Source organism: Mauremys reevesii, linkage group 3 (assembly GCF_016161935.1).
Source record: "Mauremys reevesii isolate NIE-2019 linkage group 3, ASM1616193v1, whole genome shotgun sequence".
Classification (NCBI taxonomy): domain Eukaryota; kingdom Metazoa; phylum Chordata; order Testudines; family Geoemydidae; genus Mauremys; species Mauremys reevesii.
Genome location: NC_052625.1, coordinates 93,083,338 through 93,105,613, shown reverse-complemented (window position 1 = coordinate 93,105,613; position 22,276 = coordinate 93,083,338). Strand labels below are relative to the sequence as shown.

The 22,276-nt window shown below is 41.5% G+C and overlaps 1 protein-coding gene and 1 long non-coding RNA gene across 5 annotated transcripts in view; one reads left to right on the top strand and one right to left on the bottom strand.

Annotated features, from left to right (window-relative positions):
- LOC120400663 (palmitoyltransferase ZDHHC14) overlaps positions 1 to 22,276 on the top strand; it is a 326,414-nt gene that overhangs the window by 300,703 nt on the left and 3,435 nt on the right. For all 4 annotated transcript variants that reach the window (XM_039529551.1, XM_039529549.1, XM_039529550.1 and 1 more), the window contains 5 exons: positions 2,853 to 2,930; positions 9,895 to 9,971; positions 11,939 to 12,028; positions 13,890 to 14,004; positions 16,548 to 16,639. In XM_039529551.1, coding sequence (XP_039385485.1) covers positions 2,853 to 2,930; positions 9,895 to 9,971; positions 11,939 to 12,028; positions 13,890 to 14,004; positions 16,548 to 16,639 — 452 coding nt within the window. The remainder of the gene's footprint in view (positions 1 to 2,852; positions 2,931 to 9,894; positions 9,972 to 11,938; positions 12,029 to 13,889; positions 14,005 to 16,547; positions 16,640 to 22,276) is intronic.
- Positions 14,087 to 22,276, bottom strand: part of LOC120400669 — a 29,589-nt gene continuing 21,399 nt past the window's right edge. The window contains exons 2-3 of the long non-coding RNA XR_005595959.1: positions 21,317 to 21,539; positions 14,087 to 14,384 (exon numbers count right to left, since the gene is read on the bottom strand). This is a non-coding gene — a long non-coding RNA (uncharacterized LOC120400669). The remainder of the gene's footprint in view (positions 14,385 to 21,316; positions 21,540 to 22,276) is intronic.

The following is a 22,276-nucleotide window of genomic DNA, read 5'->3' as shown; positions in this document are numbered from 1 at the left end:
CCCTATCTTTTTTTGCTTGAGTGCAGTGTAGATCTATTCTTGCAGGGTTGGAGTACCACAGGAGTTGGAATTTCAGGGATCTCTGCCTGTTGGTATGCATACTTCCACCTTTTCATGTTCTCTGTATGTATAAATATCCCCTGTCTGTGTGTTCCATTCTATGCATCCGAAGAAGTGAGCTGCAGCTCACGAAAGCTCATGCTAAAATAAATGTGTTAGTCTTTAAGGTGCCACAAGTACTCCTGTTTTTTTTAGGGATCCCTAGTTATCTGAACCCATCTTACCCAAGAGCTTTTGGGTATCCCTTTAGTCCTTTTTTATATATTCGCTTTCATAATATAATTTAAATGACACATGGTGGTAGAAGGAAATATTGGAGCACACTTGCCACACATTTGCTTAATTTTGCACTTTGTCATAAATTCAGACTGACGTTGCTGGGGATTGGAATGGTGATGCCCTGGCACACTGGAGAAAATTGAGGATGGAGCGTTGGGTTAATGGGGCACACAGAGGGATAGTACTGTGAATGGTTCACAATGCATAGGAAATGCCAGTCACAAGAAATAAAAATTAAAATGTGATGGATTAAATAATTCTTGGCAAGAATTACCCTTAGAATACCTGATTTAGTATATGTCTACACTACTCACCAGATTGGCAGGCTGTGATCGATCCAGCGGGGGTCGATTTATCACATCTAGTCTAGACATGATAAATTGATCCCTGAGCACTCTCCCATCGACTCCTGTACTCCACCGCTATGAGAGGTGCAGGCAGAGTTGACGGGGGAGCAGCAGCAGTCAACTCACCGCTGTGACGACACCATGGTAAGTTGATCTAAGTACGTCGACTTCAGCTACGTTATTCATGTAGCTGAAGTTGCGTAACTTAGATTGATTCCCCCCCCCAAGTGTAGACCAGGCCTAAATATACTAATAGAGAGACTCACTGTATGGTGTCAAAAGGCATTTACCTAGGTATGAATACTAAAATATCAGAGCAATTGAAAACTACTTAGTCCCTCTTTTATCCACACAATACACTTCCCCAAATACAGATAATTAAAAACAAAAATGAAAAAGCAAACATATCTCAACTTCTATCTCTTTTTCTAAAATGGACAGTTCATACAAGCAAAATATGATTTCCATTTCAGAGATTACTTCAGGCCTATGGGTCTGTAGTATATGAATTATGCATGCTGTTTATAATTTAAAAGTTCAGCCATAAACCACAGCTATTCTAACCTCATTGTGGAGAAATAATTTGTGCATGCATGTCTGTGTAGACGTAATAAAACACCAAATTGTATAATACACATACAAGCGCATTTTATTAACAACATTGTATACAATTATAAGGCTAGTTCCTACTGTAAGTATTACATTTTGAAACCATGATGGCTATCTTTTTAAGAGGGTACTTCTTTTATTTTAAGAATGTTATGAAGACCTATAACATTGCAGCTAATGTTATTTCTTAGTATAAAAGGTTGTGTCTTCATGTTACTAACTCCAGGTCAAGGATATATCACTGAAACAAATTTATTTTTAAAAGGAAGCTATGGCTCACTTAAGAAAAAAATCTCACTGTACTTCTGGGATGCATTTGTATAGGTTGCACGAATAGGAATTTGGAATAAAGTGACGCCCTCCCCGGCTTTGGGGTTCATTTAAACACAAAATATTCTGTTTTCTTCACAGAGGAAATGAAGGAATACTTTTAAGCTTCCATGGTGGGGGACATTTTACCTGAATCAAGCTTTTTAAACACATTTGTTGCTTTAGATAAGCAAGTATGGACACACATGGTGACCTTTTCAGTTCTTTCCTCAAGGTCAGAGGTGAAAGTAAACCAGTATGGTATGGTACGGTGTACCGGCAAAAGCCAGTATGCCATGCCGGACCGGCTTTCCCAGGCTGGCAATTTAAAGGGCCCAAGACTCCCTGATGCTACCGGAGTCCCGGGCCCTTTAAATCGCCTCCCAAGCCTTGCTGCCAGAGCCCTGAGGTAGTGGCAGCAGGACCCCGGTGATGATTTAAAGGGCCCAGAGGTCTGTTTCGGTAGTGGCGGCTGGAGCCCCGGGCCCTTTAAATTGCCCCGGGGCTCCCAGCCACTCTGCAGCTGGTAGCTCCAGGGGTGATTTAAAGGCCCTGCCTCTTCCAGTTGAGGCCACGCGCCCTGCTCAGGACTCCGGCATACCGGTAAGTCCTTTAAGTTACTTTCACCCCTGCTCAAGGCGCAGCGGCAAAGTTTTCTTAGAAAAACATACATCCCTCTACTGTAGTGGGGGAAAGCGAATAGGAGGCTGTGTGTGTGTGTGTGTGTGTGTGTGTGTACACGATATTGAGAGAGATCTAGACATATATACACACACACACACAATATGTCATGTTCATTATATACATAGACAGATGCATAGATTGTATATACAGAAACAGATTCTTATTTGGTGTGTGATTTTTAAAATATGTACTTACACAGTTATATTTTAAAGTAAGTGATAGTGCGGTTTGAAGGTTTTTATCTGCAGGAGTTTGGAATGGTCAATTTATTCAGGTATGGATATGCAGTACTACCCTTTGTGCGGATATTATTGCATCTCTTTGAGCTAATTATAGAAGGTCTAAATTAAGACAGTATTTTATCTTTTTATTTAAAGTGGTTGCCGTTACAAAAATATTCATAAAACGTAATACATACATATGACTTATGGTGGACTTCTAGAACATTTTTCCCAAAAATAAATGTTGGTTAATATTGAATAGCTGTTTGGTACCAGAAATGCTGTATAATTCAGTGAAAGTGTAAAACAGTATTTACGTTTTTACTTTTTTTTTTTTTTTCAGCATTACCCAAGGAATATCAGAAGATAGGAAAAGCCTTACAGAGTCTGGCACTGGTTTTCAGCACCAGTGGTTACCAAGGTATTTTATATATTCATTTGCACTGTTCTTTCATTTTTAAGAAATATTATGTCAAGTGTTCTATTATACAACATTTTGCTGTCAATAATGTTATATTATTTTGGGACTTTTTAATTTTTAAATCTTAATATAAGTAACATTTTCCTTATCTATTTGTATTGACTGAGTACCCACATCTTAGTGTTTCAAATGGCATGGCATGTTGCTTATATAAGGAATGCAAATAAGAATTCAAATCAGAACATCTCTTACAATAATTTTTGTTTAATTTGAGGTATTTACAGTAGCAGTCTGATCTAATACTAATTTGTAACATTGTCATTGACCTAACTGACAATCTACTGTAGCATGTCTTTTATGATCAATACTTGTGTGTTATATTACAGAAGAAATTGGTGGATGTAAAAACATCTGCCATCACAACTATAGGGTGACATTTTAAAACCATTTTTTGTAATTAACTGGATTATGTTTCCCTGATTTGGAGACACTTTGTTTGTTTGTTTTTTTTAAAGAGCCCTATCTACACAGCTAATAAATGGAGACTGTCATGTTGAGTTGTAGTGAGGAGGAGGGAAAGAGACATAAGATGAAAAATAATTAGTGGGCATTTCTGTTTGTGGGACTATTTTATGCATTATCTTATTTTGGGCCAAACTTGAATTCCAGTTTGGCACATTTCTACTAGGCTAGTGATCACATTTTGAGATTTTCAGTTTGCTTGTTCAATATGCATATCTAACTTGCTGTTTAGAAGCATCAGAAATCAAATCTGTATTTCATAATACACATTTATTAGCACAGTGCTTCTCCTCCCCATTTCTTTCCACAGGACTGGAATAGAATTGCTGGCTACATCAAATGTAGTCACTCAAATTCTGCTAGTGTTTTCTCAAGAAATGTGCAGAAAAGATTCTTCAACATGGTGAAGGACCTCATCGGGTCACTCTCCTGCGTGCCCTTTCCTCCCCACCAAATTCTCAAACCAAATTGGAATCTTTCTCAGATTTCATCCCAAAATGAACCTAAAGATTTTTTTGTTTGTTTTTAACCTAGAATGTTGTCACTGAGTTTTAAAACTATTACTTTTCTTTCAGATCACTTTATTAACTGGCATTTTACAAGTATCAGGGGTTAGCCATGTTAGTCTGTATCCACAAAAACAACAAGGAGTACGGTGGCTCAAATAAATCTGTTCGTCTTTAAGGTGCCACTGGACTCCTTGTGGTATTTTACAGATGTTCTGAATTTTTTTTTTTTTTTTTAGACATTTGATTTAGTAACTTATTCCAGCTGGGATTTTCTACTTGGTTACTACAAATTAGTTCCTTGCTTTGTATCCTTCTATAAACTCTGCCTGTTAATTCTGGTTCCATTTTAACCTGTGATTTGAAATTAGGTTCTTTGCTGTGGGTGTATGTTCTGTATTTTTATGTTCTTGTGTATTTGTCTTGTGTACCATACTTGAAGTAGACCTTAAATATATAAAGTGTCCTGCATACAAACCCTGACTGGAGCCAAACAAAACCTGTAGCATGAATCTTTGGGAAGAGACTGAAACTTTACTTTGGTAATTACACACACATTCTTTTACCAGGGTAAAGGGAAAACAAAGAATGTGGCTTTAAAAGCTAGGATGCAAATTTGCAGATCAGCCTTATGAAGGAACTTGGTAATTTGATTTCCAGCATCTTCGAATGGTATGGAAAATAGAGACCATGGTAACTGGGAAGTAGGCAGGAATATTTCCCCTTGCTACTCCCTTAGATATACCTGGTTGCACCCTAGTGTCTTGCTAGAATAAATTGCTTCCTTCCAGTTGATTGTCCTGATCCCATATATTTTACTTTTTAATACACCTGGTACAACAGTCTGTTTTCCTTTGCTTCAAAAGTCACTTCTCTTCCAAAAAAACAACAACAAAAAAAAAAAACAGAACAAGTGGAGTGCACAAATTACTTTAAATCTCTTTATCACTACCAGTCATTCGGCTCTGTCTGCTGTTAGCGTGTAATCTCATGTGATGTCTGGTTTGGATGCTGCTGTTCTGTGATTGACTGGACATGCAGAAGAATGAAGACATAGACACATGAATGGATTTAAAGCAGCAGGCTTCAGCTTTAACTTTAATATTAAAGGGGGTGCTGACACTCCCCCTCCCAACCACAACAGTTGGGTCCAGTGCAGGGTTAAATGGCTTCACACCGTACAGCCAAAGAATGAGGATTGGCTCCCTTACCCAACCCTCCACCACTCAATTCATGAGTCAGCCCAGTACTGAATCTCCCATCACCCTCCCTCCATGAAGAAGAATGATGGAATAGATGAGGGAGAGTTCAGTATGTGAAGACTTTACACCTCGTCTCACCCCACAGGCTTGTGGAGTCCACTAGTCCTTCCTGGGTCCTCTGCTCAGGTTTATCCTCAGAGCTCTCCCCTTGCAGCCTGTTACCATTTACAGAGATGCCAGCAAATTGCTTGGTTGCATTCTTCCCCTCCTGCCCCCCAACTGTCTGGCAGCTAACTCTTGTCAAATTTGGTCTTTTTTTGAGGGAGGGGGGGTTGGGATAGCTCAACCGCATACTGGATCCTTTATCAGATAAGTGGACTCTTTCCCTCCATGGTTCAGGGGCATCATTCCTGCTCTCTTTGACCATCAGCACAGATCCAAAAGAGGCAGAAAGACTGACAGCTTCTTGTTTCATGGTTCTCCTGATCAAATCTATTTGTGTGTGTCTGCCAGCTCTCTGACATATCTGCCTTGTGAGTGTTTCTGATCAGACCAACCTGGTCCTTGGCCATAGCTATGTTATCCACCCTAAATCCCACTGATTGTGGCATCCTTTGGTGTAAGGGAAAGGAGCCTTAAATAAAACTGCTTTCTTTCTACAATGGCAAAGTCCAGGCAAGGCCCTGACTAAACCAAATCTGAGTGGCTGTGGGGATGCCTCACCTGCATGCTGGGTCCTCTCACCCTGGGCCAAACCCTTCACGAGTTTCCCTAATAAAACTCCCCACATTATTCTGCAAATCCTGTCAGCTAGCAACAGACTGGCCCCATGGTGGATGCTGCCAACCTGTGGTATGCTAGTCACACCACATATCTCACCACCAGGAGCTTTTGGCAATGGGCCAACCGTGGGCGGATGCCTTTCCTAACTCTGAACTCAATGAAACCCGCCTTGAAAGCCGAGAATCTTTGAGCCAGTGGAGTTCTCTGCCAGTGTTTAAGGCCGCCAGGAGCTATGGTTCCACAAAGAACAGGGTGTTGGTAACCAGTTTTGACTGGCAAACAGCATTAGTTACCAGAATCTGCCCTTCTGAAATGGAGAGCATTGGCAAAACCAGTATCAATACCAAGAATTTGTCTTGTGGTGAAAAGATATTTAATAGTGCAGCACACAGGCCCATAACCTCTGCATTAGCTGTGCAGACTTTACTAACTGGCACATAATGATGTGTACACCCATTTCAAGCCACTCCTTAGGCCACTTTTGAATACATCAATCCTCTTGATATGTAAAACCTCTGAGTTAACACCAACTGTATGTATCTCCAGTCAGCTGGCTAATGAGACAATATATTGAACTCCTTCAGGAATTCTCCCCATTTCCCCTGCCCCACCCATCCTTTCATCTTATTTGTTACAGTGACAAACAAGGGCCGCTTAACACCCGAGGGGGCAGCTACTAGGTTTTCACAGAATGGCCTGTTGGGCATTACCACCTTGCAGTCAAGTTTGGATGCCTTATGGTCATTTGCAGCTGTTTTTAGCTGGTCTGCTGCTTTTTAGGGATTTTAGTTCCCTGAATCAATACCCATAAGCCCGCTAATTATCCCCAGGGAGGTGTGAAACACCTGCTGCTATGTCTAATTCTATGCTAAATATGTCAGTTGCTGCATGTGGATCCTTTTGTCTCTTTCCTTTATGATTAAAGGGAACCCCAAACATCCTGCCATCTGCTGAAAGGTTCCCTGCAGCTGGACACACTCACCTGGTCCATATCCCTTCTAGTGAACAGAAAGCTGTGCAAATTGTAATCAGTCAGGGGTAAACACATTGCACAAATAACAGCACATTCCATTATTATACAAAACAGTTCAAACGCCGGGTGTGATATGGACTGCTCATGGGCAGGGCCTAATCTGAGTAATAACAACCCTTTAATCTGAAAATCTCACAGACTAAAGTCTTAGTTCTTCCCTCAGGCAGATTCACCCCTAATTCATCCTTCGCCAGTTGAGCACCTCAGTCACATTTATTTTAACCTTGCACACAAAAGCATTTAATGAGGAGCAGCAGACCAACGACAATAGAAGGTTCACTAAGGAGCCTTGAGTGAATAAAACAGTATTCCCATGAGGCCCCACCTGTAAAGGAACAACCAAAGATTTGGCATTGGAACTCCTCATGCTTCACCACCAACTTGAGCTACAAATCTTGTTAGTGTTTGGTCCTAACCACGTGTTCCAGCCCCGATTTGGCTTCAATTTCTTGGCCCAAATGTGAACTCACTCTCCCAGAATGAGGGAGTAAAAACCTGTCCGTTGACATCTGACCTGTCTGCCCTATTGGAATAAACCAGTGTATCTAATTTAATGAAGATGGGGATTTTTGTATCATTGCCATATCTACCTCCTGGTCCTGCCTTGGACTTGAGGATCACTCTGTTTTCCCCTGAACTGAGCTTTTCCTCTATCACTGAGTGCCATGCTGGCCTCCACACTTGCCACACATTTGCTTAATTTTGCACAAGGAATAAAAACACTTCCTTTTCCCTTGCATTTGTGCTTTCCTGTCATTGAAAGGATGATGTGAACCAACTTGATTGGGGTTGAGGCAAGACCTCATGCCCTCTGCTGGTGGTAGCCTATGGAACCCCTTCTGACACCACCTGTACCTTGCCATCTTCCACACCCTGATTCCCCTCTGAAGAGGTGGGTTGGGATGCCCTATCACCACCCTATAGCTATGCTATGCTCCTCTCTCCCCAGCTCCAATCAATGAAGGTTTCTTGGGTGCATTATGGACAAGGGAGAGGAAAGTGAGGGGCAGTCCCTGATAACCTTGCCCACCCAATCAGAAAAACACATGTGCACACCCTCTCTTGCTAAGATGGGAAGGGTTCTGAAAAGCCAGTCTACTTGTGATCCTCCTCCCTTTTCTCTCCCATTAGAAGCACCACGCAGAACATCCTAACTTCCTTTTCTAGTTCAACCAGTGCTCCATTTTGTCTCAAATACAGCCCAGGAGAAAGGTGCCTAAACCGCAGCTCGTCTTAATGTTCAAAAACATTCCCCTGTGCAGCTGTGGAATTGTGAAACTAGGAAATTGGGCTCCTTGAAAATTTTCCCTGTAGTTCAAGCCTCTGAAGGGATCGCCTCTGAATTACATATCTTTAAAGTCTTTTATTGTGAAGATATCTACCTTCAAAATTGTTATTTCAAAACTCCAGGCAGGCACAAAATGGCATGACTAAACATTTTTTAGAAGTTGGAGAAGGAGAGAAACATTTCTCAGACACCATTCTTATCAAAGTCCAGAAATTCAGATATTATTCTAGTTCTGCAGTTCATAGCAGTGCACATCTGGGAGCTCTCCAGTTTCTGAAATCAGGCTGATGAAACAGTCTGCACATTGGGTCTGATGGCCACTCTGTCTTCCTTTACTTCCTCTCCTCCTTTAGGACATACCCTGACTTTAGTATCTTTCCCTCTCCTTAACACTGATCAGTTCACACTGGTGAGAAAAAGCAGCTGCTAAATTTCAAAGTGGTTCTTTTAGTAAAAAATTTTTTATTCTGGTGCATCTCTTCAGTTGCCAAATATTAAGCCCTTGCTATTAATAACAGATTCTGTCCTTAGTAAATAAGATCTTCAGAAAATGGAGAAATACCCATATTCAATGTATTTGTATCCATAATAATAATGTAAAAACAATTATCAGGCCAAAACAAAAGTACATAGTTGGGATCCCTTTTAATGAAAAGGGGATAGTGTGCAGTTGTTCTTATAATGCTTACTTGTAGCCTACCAGATATGCTCCACTAGCTCATTTTCATAACACTCTGTTGGCCAAGAAGACTTGAACAAGCTAATGCCAGGATGGAAAATCATTACAATCATTCTTCGGGAAGACTCAAAAAAACCTTAAGAAGCAAGAATTTCATGGTTATTACACTTTGCTCTGTGTAGTGCTATGAGCGTTACCAACTCGTACAGTATTTGGTATTTTTCTTAAAGCCCCAGTTCCTGGAGGCATGCAATCATGAGAATCTCAACCTTGATTTTAAAAACAAATCTCTAGTCCTCATGGTTGAAGAGCAAAGCTTGAAAATGTTACCGAAGTGTATCCTAAAGGCTCAGAAACCAGATGGCAAAGAAGAAATAACACAAAATGTATTTTTTGAAATCTCATGATTTTTTTGAATGCTTGGGATTAGCAATACTGCTAGTTGGACCACCAAAGAGAATTCATTATTAACTACGAGAGACAAACATCTTTTTAAAAAACAAACAAAAACTCTACAATTAATCTCCTGATTTTAATAAAATGTGTCTTCACAGGTTCTTCCCCTGCTTTAGTAGGCTTATTTTACCCTCTGACAATCCCTGTCCTTCCTTATAAATACAATAATTAAATGTTTTTAAAAATAGATGTTAATGTTAACTACAGTGCCCGGCGCTTTGTGTTTAATTTGTGCAAGCTGAATGCCTGAATATGTAAACATGCCTTTTTATCACGTTAGTAATTTAAAGGCCATCCCCTCACTTATGATACCAGTATACCAGAGTTGAACAATATTTGCTCCTATTCTCTTCTGTGTATTTTTTGTAAATGTATAACTACAGCAGCACACAGGCTTTCATTACTCGAGACCAGCCTGATTTTAAAATAATTGGTTTATTCAGCAACTGTATTTGTGACTTTGTTACTCCACCTTAATTTGAAATATATTTTTAGGAGAATCTGATCTCAATGAAGCAATAACAGAAGCAGGAAAAACATATGAAGAAATTGCCAGTCTCGTGGCAGAACAGGTATAAAAACTTATAGAATGCAAGTCAATCCAATACACATTACATGACAACATACAATGAGATTTGATCATGGTTTTCCTTCTGCTCTGACTTTCTTGCCAGGGCCGGCTCCAGGCACCAGCGAAGGAAGCAGGTGCCTGGGGTGGCCAATAGAAAGGGGCGGCACTCCGTCCATTATTGGGGTGGCACATCCGGGTCTGCGGCAGCAATTTGGCAGCGGGTCCTTCAGTCCCTCTCTCCCTCTTCAGCAGCATGCTTTGGCGGCAGCTCAATCGCTCCACTTCTTCTTTTTTCTTTGTTCTTTTTTTCCCCACCGCTTGCGGTGGCAAAAAAGCTGGAGCCGGCCCTGTTTCTTGCAGAGTTAATACATTTTACATCCATAAGAAAATCAATATTTTTACACACCATTTTTCAAGATTGCATTATCATTTAAATTTTTCAATAACTTTGCTCCTGGGGACATTCTATGCCAAAAATTCTGCACATAGTGTTTTAAAATTCTGCAAATTTTATTTGTCAAAATAACACTACATAATCACACCAGTTTCAATTATTTTGGTAATTTAATTCAAAATACCGTCAGCAAGTATGTCTGTAACGTTACAGAGACACAAATCCCCCCCCAGGAGTAGAGACTTAAAGAAGCCCCTCCTTGCCCAGATACCCAACCCCCCCCCTTCCCTGCCATTACCCCCACCCACCCAGGGATCCAGAGGGAGAGACAGCCTGATGCTTGGTCCCAGGCCTGCACAGAGTTTCCTGTGTGCCGCCCTCTCCTTCCCTCAGGGCATGCTGGGAGCTGCAGCTGCAGCTGCTAGGAACCCTCTAGCACTGCAGCCCATTTCTGCGGGGGGGGGGGGAAGAAATTCTGTGCACTCAACCTTAATTTCTGCAAAACTCTGCATTGCACATTGGCACAGAATTCCCCCAGGAGTAATAACTTGCATTATAAATTATTTCTCTTCTCTGTCAGCTGAAAGAACAGTGCTAGAAAGGGATCTCCTTTGGATCAGACACCTTGGCCTTCAAGAGATCAAATTGATTATCCCCACAACTGATTAAATGCGACTTTTTGGTGTTGGCACAGGCTCTCTACTCTAGGTTTCCCACTGTTACTAATGCCATTAAACAATGATAGGAAATTTTTCAAAAACATTCTTAGTATGGACAAGTGACCTTGGATCTAGATCATGCTGCCCCTCATATGTATTGTTTTGTCTCATTACTTCATTGGGTTTAACTTGTGAGTCCCTAATTTTAACAAACGGATCCTGTACGTGCCTCAGTGTTCAGGCCTTAAATTTGGCTTTGTTTAGAACTTGTTGACTGTTCATGTAATGCATAATCTCCAGAGTCCAAAGTTATTTTCAAATCCATTGTTACATTGGGAAGTGAAGGTGTTTTAAAAACACAAATAACTTTTTGAAGGTAATAGCTGGTTGGGTACATTTATCTGCACAGTGTGTATCTGTGCATAATGATTTGTTTTGTCACTGCTGTGTTTGGAAAAACTCTTCAGTGGAACCTTGAGATTAGCTACAATAATTTAAGTAAAATATGGAACACAAGCTTTTTAAAAGTGGCACTGTGTGTTTATCCTATTGATTTTATGTTCACTGAGGCCCCTGAACTTCTGTTCCCTGATGTATCCTTTTATATTAAAAATAATGGGTCGATCTTCACTACCTTTACATGTATTCCAGCTAAACATTGGACATTAAAGTGTTTTCAAAATCCATAAATTCTTGCCTTTATCTAGAACTAGTGATCTTTACATTGGGTGGCAGCGAATTTTAAATATTCATCTTTTTCTCACGTTATACTTTTTTTTTTTTCCCCTCCTTTTGCCGCTGGATTTTTTTTTGGCCTTACAGCTCTTGTTCAATATGTGTAACTTTCTATTAAATTCTGACATTAATGTGTCATAAATTTTTCTTTATTAATAACTGCTGAATTCTCTTTATTAGCCAAGGAAAGATCTCCATTTTCTGATGGAAACTAATCACGAATACAAGGGATTTCTCGGTTGCTTCCCTGACATTATAGGAGCTCACAAGGTAACTTTTTGGGGGAGTGAGGGTGGGGGAAGGGTGGGAGAGGAGTTCACAGGATATATGAACTTGGGGGTATAGTGAGGAGTAAAAGGGAGGGGTGTGCATGTGTAAAATCAATACTTTGCCTGTCCTGCACTCAGATATTCAATTTGCCCATACCCCTAATGTCAGTATTGCTGGAAACCTGTATGAAGATAGCAATGGAATCTTTGCAAATGAGAAATTCTCAGGGGAGGAGGGGATTTTTTTTTTTATAGGCCTTTTTTAAAACTATTGTTTTTTAGCAATAATATTCATGAAATGTCTAGCTTTTCATCAGCATTTATTCAACCTTAAAAGTAGTTTATAGTGGTGGAGGCTAATAATATCCTTTACCTTTATACAACTAATGAAGCTAATGTGATCATCAGATAAACGAATAGACCAATATTGATACAGAAAAAAATTATAGTATGTAAAATTGTATGAGCACCCAAAAAGGGCTCATTCTAAGCAGCTGACTTGCCAGGCACACCTTTAATTCTCCCATAAATAAAGCCCAAATGACTAAATATTCCTACTAAAAGATATTTTGCTAAACCGTGTTTATAATTGGATATCAGTGGTACAATATATTAATATATGTAACAAATAGGTTATCTAGTTTTGAATGTTTGCATACATTTCAGAAAAACAAAACTAATTATCACTTGTTTTCTAACTGAATATTTGTTTTTATCACAACATTTTTTTTTTTAAATTTCCTGCCATTTAAATTTTCAATTGAGAGAACACTTTCTCATTTTATACAGGACAAGCTACAAGCAAAACTGAATTTGACAACTTAATGTGTCTTGATATACTATGTTGTTTAACTTTTCAGAACAATTTGAGGAATCTATCAGAACAGTTGTGTGACACCCCACCCCCCAAAATCCAAACACCCCACAATTTTTTAAAGCACATAAAATATTTTTAAAATCTGAACTTTGAAAAATGGCTTTAGGTAAATTTTGTTGGTTAAAGCCTAAAGCAAGAACCCTCACTAATAGAATATCCTTTGAGAAAAGGCTCTCTTTCATGCCAGCTGAATATTTAGTGTGAAGAGAGTGCTTTTGAAACCGATTCTCTGTACGTTTATTATTTTTTTGCATTAACTTTAGTTCTATGAAACTCAGCCTCTATTCTTCCTAGGTCAAAGGCTACATAAACGTCATTAGGTCACTGATAGTAAATGGCTCCTTTTGGGAATTAACTTATCTTAAAGCAGTTTACGTTGTACAAATCTTGGACGAATAGGTCTTAGAAGCATTTGGAAGCTGAAAGTGTTTGGATATGTTCCATCTAGAACTCCATTATGTTCTGGAAGCTTGGCCTGTTGTCCCCTCCTATAAATATGTATGTTAACTTTTGTGTATCAAACCCTGTTTCAGTGTGCTTGTAATCAGTGCTCATGTCTTCTGCCATTTCCCCCCTACTGGCATAATCAAAAGATATCTAAAATTAAATACATTTTTGGGGAAAATATTGAAAGGCAAAATCAGATTTTGTACACGTTATGGGTCTGTGTCTAGTTATTGTTGTTTTAAACCAATGGTTCTCAAACTTTTATACTGGTGACCCCTTTCACATCGCAAGCCTCTGAGTGAGACACCTCCCCCCCCTATAAATTAAAAACACTTTTTAAAATATATTTAACACCATTATAAATGCTGGAGGCAAAGCGGGATTTGGGTGGAGGCTGATAGCTCATGACCCCCCCATGTAATAATGTTGTGACTGCTTGAGGAGTCCTGACCACCAGTTTGAGAACCCCTGTTTTAAGCTAATATGATAACCTTTAATTGATTGCTGTTTTAATCATCCTGCATTTTGGTCTTAACAGGGAGCAATAGAAAAAGTGAAGGAAAGCGATAAATTAGTCGCAACCAGTAAAATAACACCACAGGATAAGCAGAACATGGTGAAGCGTGTAAGCACCATGGCTTATGCATTACAAGGTAAAACAAACTTGAAGTTCAGTGACAATGTTACAGACTTTGAAAGACTAGTTAAGAGGAAAATTTTAAAGGGAAATTCTGTGCTGCACTAGGAATAAGAATATCTAGCTCTTATGTAGCGCTTTTCATCCATAGATCTCAGAGCTTTACAAATTAGGTCAGTATCCTCCCATTTTACATATGGGTAAACTGAGGCACAAAGGGACAGTGACTTGCCCAAGGTCATCAGCCGGTCAGTGGCAGAGCCAGGAGTAGGATCCAGGCCTCCTGAGTCTCAGTCTAGGGCTCTAGCCACTAGGCAATGCTGCCTTCCTAGGTTTGAGAGTAGAATTTTCTTCTAGGTAATGTCACCAACTGCATTTGCTGTTGAGAATTCGAGTCTGATAAAAAGAAAATGGTATTTTACTTAGTACCAAAATACTTGTTTTTTACAGACAAAGTTTTAGAGTTGTGCAAGTACATTTTAGTTTCAAAGAAGAGGAGTAGCTAGAGTCCTTTATGGGAGAGAGCTGTACTCAGAAAACTTTCCACCCCAAACAAAATCGTTTGGGTTAATTTAATGATATTCTACTTCTGTAACTGAATATGGAATCGGAAGGTGACTTGATGTGACCATTTTAATTTAGAAAAATTAATTTGTGAACCTGGACGTGTTGACTCTTGATTAGAGGTTAGAACCAAATTCTGTCTCAAGTAATCTCTGACTTCCCCTCAGATTCAAGCAATTCCTTTATAATCCCTAAATGTTAGTATCATGGTCCTAGTTGGCACTATTACAGGAATTTCTATAAACCTCTTTTGCTGGTATTACACACAAGCTATTTTTTATATTTGTTCAGCAAAAGAGATTACTATTTTCTAAGACAATAAATATGTTTTTTAGGTTTGCTTGTGACCATATTGTTCCTTTCTTCAGAAACGTGGCTATTTTTGCCCATAATTATTTCTGGTTTTTATTAGCCTTAAAAAATGCTATTTCATTGCAGCAGACTAAGGGATTTTGAAAACATTTAACTGTATGTGTGTGGAGGGGGGAGGCATTTATCATTTGAAGGAGATTACATTACGGCAATGTAGGGCCTGTGCAAGGATGTTTTGCGCCCTAGGTGAAACTTCCACCTTGCGCCCTCCCTGAGCCCTGAGGCAGCTCCCTGCACCCCCCTTGCAGCAGCTTCCCCCCTCCGCCCTGAGGCACCCCCCCTGCGGCAGCCCCCGCCCCCCCGGGGAGCCATGCGGCAGCTCCCCACCCCAGCTCACCTCTGCTCCACCCGCTCCCTAAGCCCTATGGCAGCTCCCCTCCCTGACCCGGGGAGCCGTGCAGCAGCTGTCCGTCCCAGCTCACCCCTACTCCGCCTCCTCCCCGAGCACGCCTTCACTTCTACTGCCTCCCAGGCTTGCAGCGCCAATCAGCTTAGGCACCACAAGCCTGGGAGGCGGCAAAAGTGAAGCAGCGACAGCGTGCTCGGGGAGGAGGCGGAGCAGGGGTGAGCTGGGGCAGGGAGTTCCCCTGCGTGCCGCCCCCTTCCCCTTACTTGCTGCAGGTGGCCCTCCCCGCACCCCCTTACCCCAGCTCCCTTGGCCTAAATCCCAGCGGCAACCGGGGCGGCCAAATATCTGGCCGCTGCCATCGCCGCCAAAGAAAATGCTGCCCCCCAAATCCTAGTGCCCTAGGCGACCGCCTAGGTCGCCTAATAGGTTGCACCAGCCCTGCGGCCATGATTCAGGCAAGCATTTAAGTATGGGCGTAACATTAAACAGGTGTGCAAGTGCTTTCCTGAATCAGGATATAAAACCAATGAAGGCCATTATTTATTTCTTGAGAGTAGATCTTATCTGCTAAGTATTGATTGTGTTCCATATAATTACTTCTATACCTAGCCACAAGCCAAACTTCTAAATTCTGTGATTCTATCAGATCTTGCAAGTTAAATAGGCAGGCTGGGTCAGTATTTGAATGAGACATCAAGATGTGCAATTCAAGTTGTTGAGGATTCAGTAAGTGATAGTCTTTGCTCAGAGTCAATACTGAACCAATGTCTCAATACAGTATTGGGTGACTGCTGCTGACAAGTGCCATCTTTGCGCTAATTAATAAAAATTACTGCTTTTCACTTTTTATAAGAATGTGGATGTTAACCCCAATGTCCATGCCAAATTCCAGTTTAGGTAATCCCATTTTGCCTACAGTTTTTAGATTGGATACAATATCCTTTTTATTTCATTTAGTAAACTCTGTTGCTGTGTACTATTCTATAACTGTTGATTGAAACCAAAGGTGGCTGCATTTCAGTGACTGATGAATCCCTGTTATGTGACTTAATTTGTTTGTAAAGTAATGTAAGCTCCATGGAGAAAAGACACTGTAAAAGTGCAAAGTAGTATTATTCCCAAAGTAATTGCACTGACTGGGTTTGGTACTGAATTTGGTTTAAAAAAAACAATACTGCACTCCTAGTTAACACAGTAACTAATCAAAACTAATAAAACTGCTCTTGCTGATGAACATTTTTCTAAATTAATTTGTATCCTGTGTTTGATTACAGCGGAGATGAATCATTTCCACAGTAACCGGATTTATGACTACAATAACGTGATCCGCCTGTACCTGGAACAGCAGGCACAGTTCTATGAAACGGTAAGCGGCAGTGTTTCTAGTGCATTCTGTGAGGCCACTTACTTTATCTGTCAGAAACGCTAGCTGTGTATTAATCATTCTGTATGTGCACATCTCTTTGAAAGCAGTTGCTTGAAAGCCAATTTTACATTTAGTTTAACAAAAAAGTACAGGAACAAAGGATGAACTGAAAGAACATTTTCTGTAGAGACTTCCAAAAACAAAACTTTGCAGCACATGGAACTTTACGTATAATATATTACACTCAGATTAACTTCTTTTAAAATAACATTATTAAAGCTGCTGAGTCAAGCATCAGAAGTTAGGAAATACTTATGCTCAATTAATGAGCAGTTCTTTGATATTTTTACTCCCGGGGAAATTCTGTGCAACTGCAACACAGCAGACAAATGCTCCCCCTGCAGAATCCCTTTGCTTCCTTGCAGGAAATGGTTTCTGTGGGGAAGCAAAGAGAAACTGCACCAGTGCTTGCTCACCTCTCTCAGCAGCTCAGATGGGTCTGTTCAAGCAGCTGGGGGGAGAGGTAAATCACTGGGGGGCGGGGAAGTTTGCTGATGCCCTGGCCACCCAGGGATATTAGTCCCAGTTAGGGGGGTGGGAGGAGGGGGAGTTGCACCTCCCCCTTCCCTGCATGGAGCAGCCGGAGCTGGGTCAGATCAAGCCCCAGAAACTTCCCCTGGCTGCTGGAAGCTTTGCACTGTGTAGGGGTGGTGGTGCCTGTGTAGGGGGTGAGGCTCAGGGGAAGGGTGCTGGGGGAGGGAGCAGCTCCCTGTACAGTGACCCCCTCCCCCCACCTTTGCACCCGGAAACAGCCCCCCTCAGCTTCCTCCGTATCAGGAGCCCCCTGCACCCAGAACTTCCCCACCAAGCCCCCAAAGTCCCCACCCCACTGAGCCTCAGCCCCCCATACCCAGACCCCTACCCCACTGAGCCCCAATTAGCTGCACCCTGAACCCCACCCCACCAAGCCCCAGTCCCCACACTGAGCTCTAATCACCTTCACCTCACCCCCCCCTTGTAGAGTCTCATTCTCCCTGCACCCAAACCCCGCACTGAGTCTGTGTACCCAGATTACCCCTGCACCCAAACCCCCCTTCCCCCCACTGAGCTGCCCACACACCGATTGTATCACACTGAACCCTGGTATTCTTGAGGGAATTCTGCACTGAAAATTTTTTAAAATTTAAATTCTGCAAAGCTCTGCGTATTTTATTTGTCAAAATAACACAATATAATCACACCATTTTCAATTATTTTGGTAATTTATTTCAAAATATTTGAAAATGGTGTGATTATATTGTTTTGACAAATATACAGATTTTTTTTTAGAATTGTAAAGTATTGTGTGCAGAATATTTAATGTTTTGGTGCAGAATTCCCTGAGGAATAAATTTTGTTTTCTCTTCATTGTTCAGTATGGGGCCACATGCCTTATTTACTGCATGCTCTTTAAACCCTGCTGTGAAAATAAACTTATTACTTGCCTCATTGACCTTTCTGTGGTGCTCAACTGAAGTCACTGGGAGCTATGCTTTCAATGTATAAAGGGCTATATAATGCTAACTACTCTGAAAAATCAAGTCCAAGGCATCTCAAATAGAGTACCTAAAATCAGTGGCTACTATTTATCTTCATCTCTCTGTCTCATCTTTCTGTCTGTAAATGGAAATAATATCCCTCTCACTTATCAAACAGAGACATTGTGAAAATAGATTGAGTGCTTGACTAGTGTGGAGTAAATAAGGCCTAGAAACATACATTGACCAACAAGGAAAAAACCAAAATATTGAACAGTTGCTCATTCAGTGAGCACCATCTATCCAGTGCACTGAATGAGGCAGGGTCTTGTGGAAAAACTAGTATGTGATCATGTAATCAAAGACTGTACAATGATGCATATGCACAAAAGGTCTTATTAAGTTTGCATAGGGAACCTTAATTCTGGCTTTTCCTAACTTTTGAGTGCTTCACTTAGCAAACTTGATGGTTTCTTTAATGTAGTAGTATTTGTGCATAATTAGGGTTTTTCAAAATGCAAACTGATAAAACAGAAATTTCATCATGTGGCATCAGTAGAATAGGAGCCTTTTATATTCACAGCATAGACCATTGCCACTTGAACTAATGGAGTAACTAATATCAATAATAATTTGTCATTTTCTGTGGGGACCAGCACTAAGATGATGAGAGAGACACTTTGCCAGTAGATTTCATGGATATTTGCCGGCAGCAGAAGAATGGTTAGACTCAAGAACCCTGGGTTTCTCTTCAGGCTTCGAAGGGGAGTGTGTTTTAGTGGGAATACTCTTCTGCCGGTTCCACACCTCTGGCTCCTTGTCCCAGTCCCATTCTTCAGGCTTCTTGTTCCAGGCCCATTTTCCCAGTCTGCTTGTCCTAGTCCCAGTCTCCATGCCCAGACAGTCCCAGTTCCTTTCTCCTGCCCCAACTCCCTCATCCAGTCTTTGCCCCCACCCCCTCCCGGCTCCCAGTCCCACTCAGCCTCCTGCCCAGGCTCCTCATCAAATCTGTTTTCTCCCCACTGCCCATTTCCCTCATCTGAGTCTCTTTCCCCAGCCACTCCCAGCTGCACCCCATCTGCTTGTCAAATCTGTCTTCCTTTTCCTCTGCCCCTCCTCTGTCTATTGGTTTACAGTCTCAATCTCCCCTATCTCCTAATCTGATTTTAGAGACCTCTCCCCCACCCACTGCCAACTGGTTCCTGGCTTTGCCCCCCATGATTTCCATACCATCTCCCAGTCTCTTCCCATCCCCCAGTCAGAGTTTCTCTCCTCCCCTCCAGCCCAGTTTTCCCAGACTTCTTGTCCTAAACTATTACTGTCCTACTTTCCCTCCCCATAGTTCAGCTTTTGTCCCCTCTGTATTCATATCAGACCACTTCCTCCTCCATGGTGTCTGGGTGCCAGCAGGAGCATTACTGGAAGCACAGGAGACAGGCTCCCTGCTCTGTTCTGGAGTCTGGGCCAGAGCAGCTATTGCAGGTTTTGCCCTGATGGCTGGAGCATGCTCAGTTGTCCTGTGAGGATGGTTCATGCAGAGTCAGGGGGCACTAGGAGATAGGAGGGGGTTGAACAAACTCCTTGAGGACTGAATATTCAGAGAGTTTAGCTGTTAAACTTTTACATGTCTAATGGGTATGTGTGAACTGCAACTTTTCAAAGTTTGATCAAATTTGGTTGGATTTTCCTGGTGACAGCAAAAGGCCCATTCCTGATACAAAAGACCAAACACTGCCTAATTTTAAGTCTCTGCTCCAAAGCATGAGCTCTTTTTAAAAAAAATAATAAAAAAAAAAGTTGCTAGAATTTTTTAACGTGCATAACAATGTATTTTTATGAAGGCTCATTCTCAGAAATCGCTAAACTATTTTCACTGACATTTTCAAAAAGATTCAGCCTGAGACAGAAACCCAGCCTGGAAAATTTCAGACCAAGTGGTTAAAGTTTGGCATACAACTGAAAAACAGGGTCTTATAGTGCTGGGCAACTTCAACAGGTGGTGCTACCAGAATATAATAGAAAAGACAAAACAATTTAATGTTCCAAAAAAGAAATCGAAGTTGAAAGCATAAAGTGAACAAAACAGAAATTTATGGTGTATGCACAAAAAGGACAATATAAATAAGGATCCTAATGAACTTAACCAGAACTGCAAGATAAAGTACCGGAATCACTCATTGAGTTCTGTTGGCAGAACTTTGGCTGTGGGTGCTAAGAATTGGAAAGTTTTCTGACAAATAAGGGCATAAATGCATATTTACTGTAACCTCTGCTCTACAAGAGTACCCAGAGCTGGTCAGTATTTCCTTACAAAGTGGATGGAGCTGGCCTGGCCAAGAGATGTATTGAATCAGCCTCTGCCAGACCAGATTTTACAGCTGTCTGTTGACAGAATCACACAGAGAAGGGTAGTGATAATGACCCCTATCTCCCAGCAAGGTGATTTCACACTCTGGTGCAGCTGCCCAGCAGGCTCAGGGGTATGTGCAATCAGCATTACCCCTGCTCTCTCCAAGGTGAATGTGGCCAAAACTGCAAATTAAGCCCCTTCTCCCCCCCCCCCCCCCTTACACTGCCAGGCTGGTGTAAAATAGCTTTAGCGTAAATGAGAATTGGGTCCTATGGCAAGTGGCCAGCCCAACTCTTAATACTATGAATAATACAAGAGAAAATGCAGTAATGATCAAGTGTAGTATCTGTTCTTGAGTAAAATAGTAACTGGCAGCTAAGTGACCTCCTTCAGAAACACCTAACAGATTAAAATTATTGTCCAGACATTACAGTTGCATGTGTCTGGAAAACCACCCAGTGTGAATGACAGATCACACCTAGCCAGTTTGTTAAATCCAAGCATGCATGGGTTTATGCGTACGTCCCCCTTTTTTATATTAGTTCAAGAATTCTCATCCACCAAGTACTAATGTAAATTGCATCCACATTTGCTGGCAGGAGCTCAAGACCTTCTTAGCCTAAAGAGTTAAGTTTTAATGGGTGAGAGTTTTTTTTTTTTAATTTAAACAAAGTTGCATTGCTGCCTTAGCAAATGACAATTGTCCAAATACTGAAGAAAGAATGCACCGTTATGGCTTGGAGCAGACACTCTCCCCCTCCCTCCCAGAGCCCTGCCATGTCCCCCCAGCCCAGATACCCATCCCCCTACCGCCCAGGGATCCAGAAGAGGAAACAGTCTGCTTCTGGGTCCTGTGCTTGTGTGGAGTTTCCTGTGCACCACTGTCTCCTTCCCTCAGGGCATGTTGGGAACTGCAGTTGCCAGGACCCCTCCAGCTTCTCCCTGCTCCTCCCTGCAGTGTCTTCTATGTGTGAGCTGGGCTCTGCTGGGTCCAGAAGCCCCTAGTGGCGGCCAGCAGCACTGCAGTCAATTTCTGTGGGAGAAAGGAAATTATGTGCAAAAAACATTAATTTCTGCAAAATTCTGCATTGCACAGTGGTGTCTGAGTCCCCCAGGAGCAATATTTACTCTCTTTCTTCAGAATTCAAACTGATGGGATGAGTCCACCTACACCTCTCTTCATGGGTGTGTGTAGGGGGAAGCAATCAACAAAGTCTTTGTTCTTTGAGGTTTCACAATGGCCGATTTGGTTTCAATGGGCCTTCTTGGTGGGCAGGACCAACACCTTCTGTTTCTATATTGCCGTTTGACGACTTACACAATTACAGAGCATTACAATGCAAACACTTATATAACCTTGTAACATCTGTACCGCATGTTATAAGATTATGAAATGATTGTAGGATGCTGCATGTATTAAAGTATAAACACTAAACATGGGGGGAGGAATAGCTCAGTGATTTGAGCATTGGCCTGCTAAACCCAGGGTTGTGAGCTCAATCCTTGAGGGGGCCATTTAGGGATCTGGGGCAAAAATCTGTCTGGGGATTGGTCCTGCTTTGAGCAGGGAGGTGGACTCGAAGACCTCCTGAGGACCCTTCCAACCCTGATATTCTATTATTCCATTCTTATAAAGCTAATACATATTTTAACACTAACACACCGGTGAGCAAGACTGGTTTCTGGCTATGCATTTGTCGTTTCAGTGAGGCCTAGGGGCATTGGCATGAGCTGGCACCTGGTCTGCCAGCATCACACCCATCAAAATGA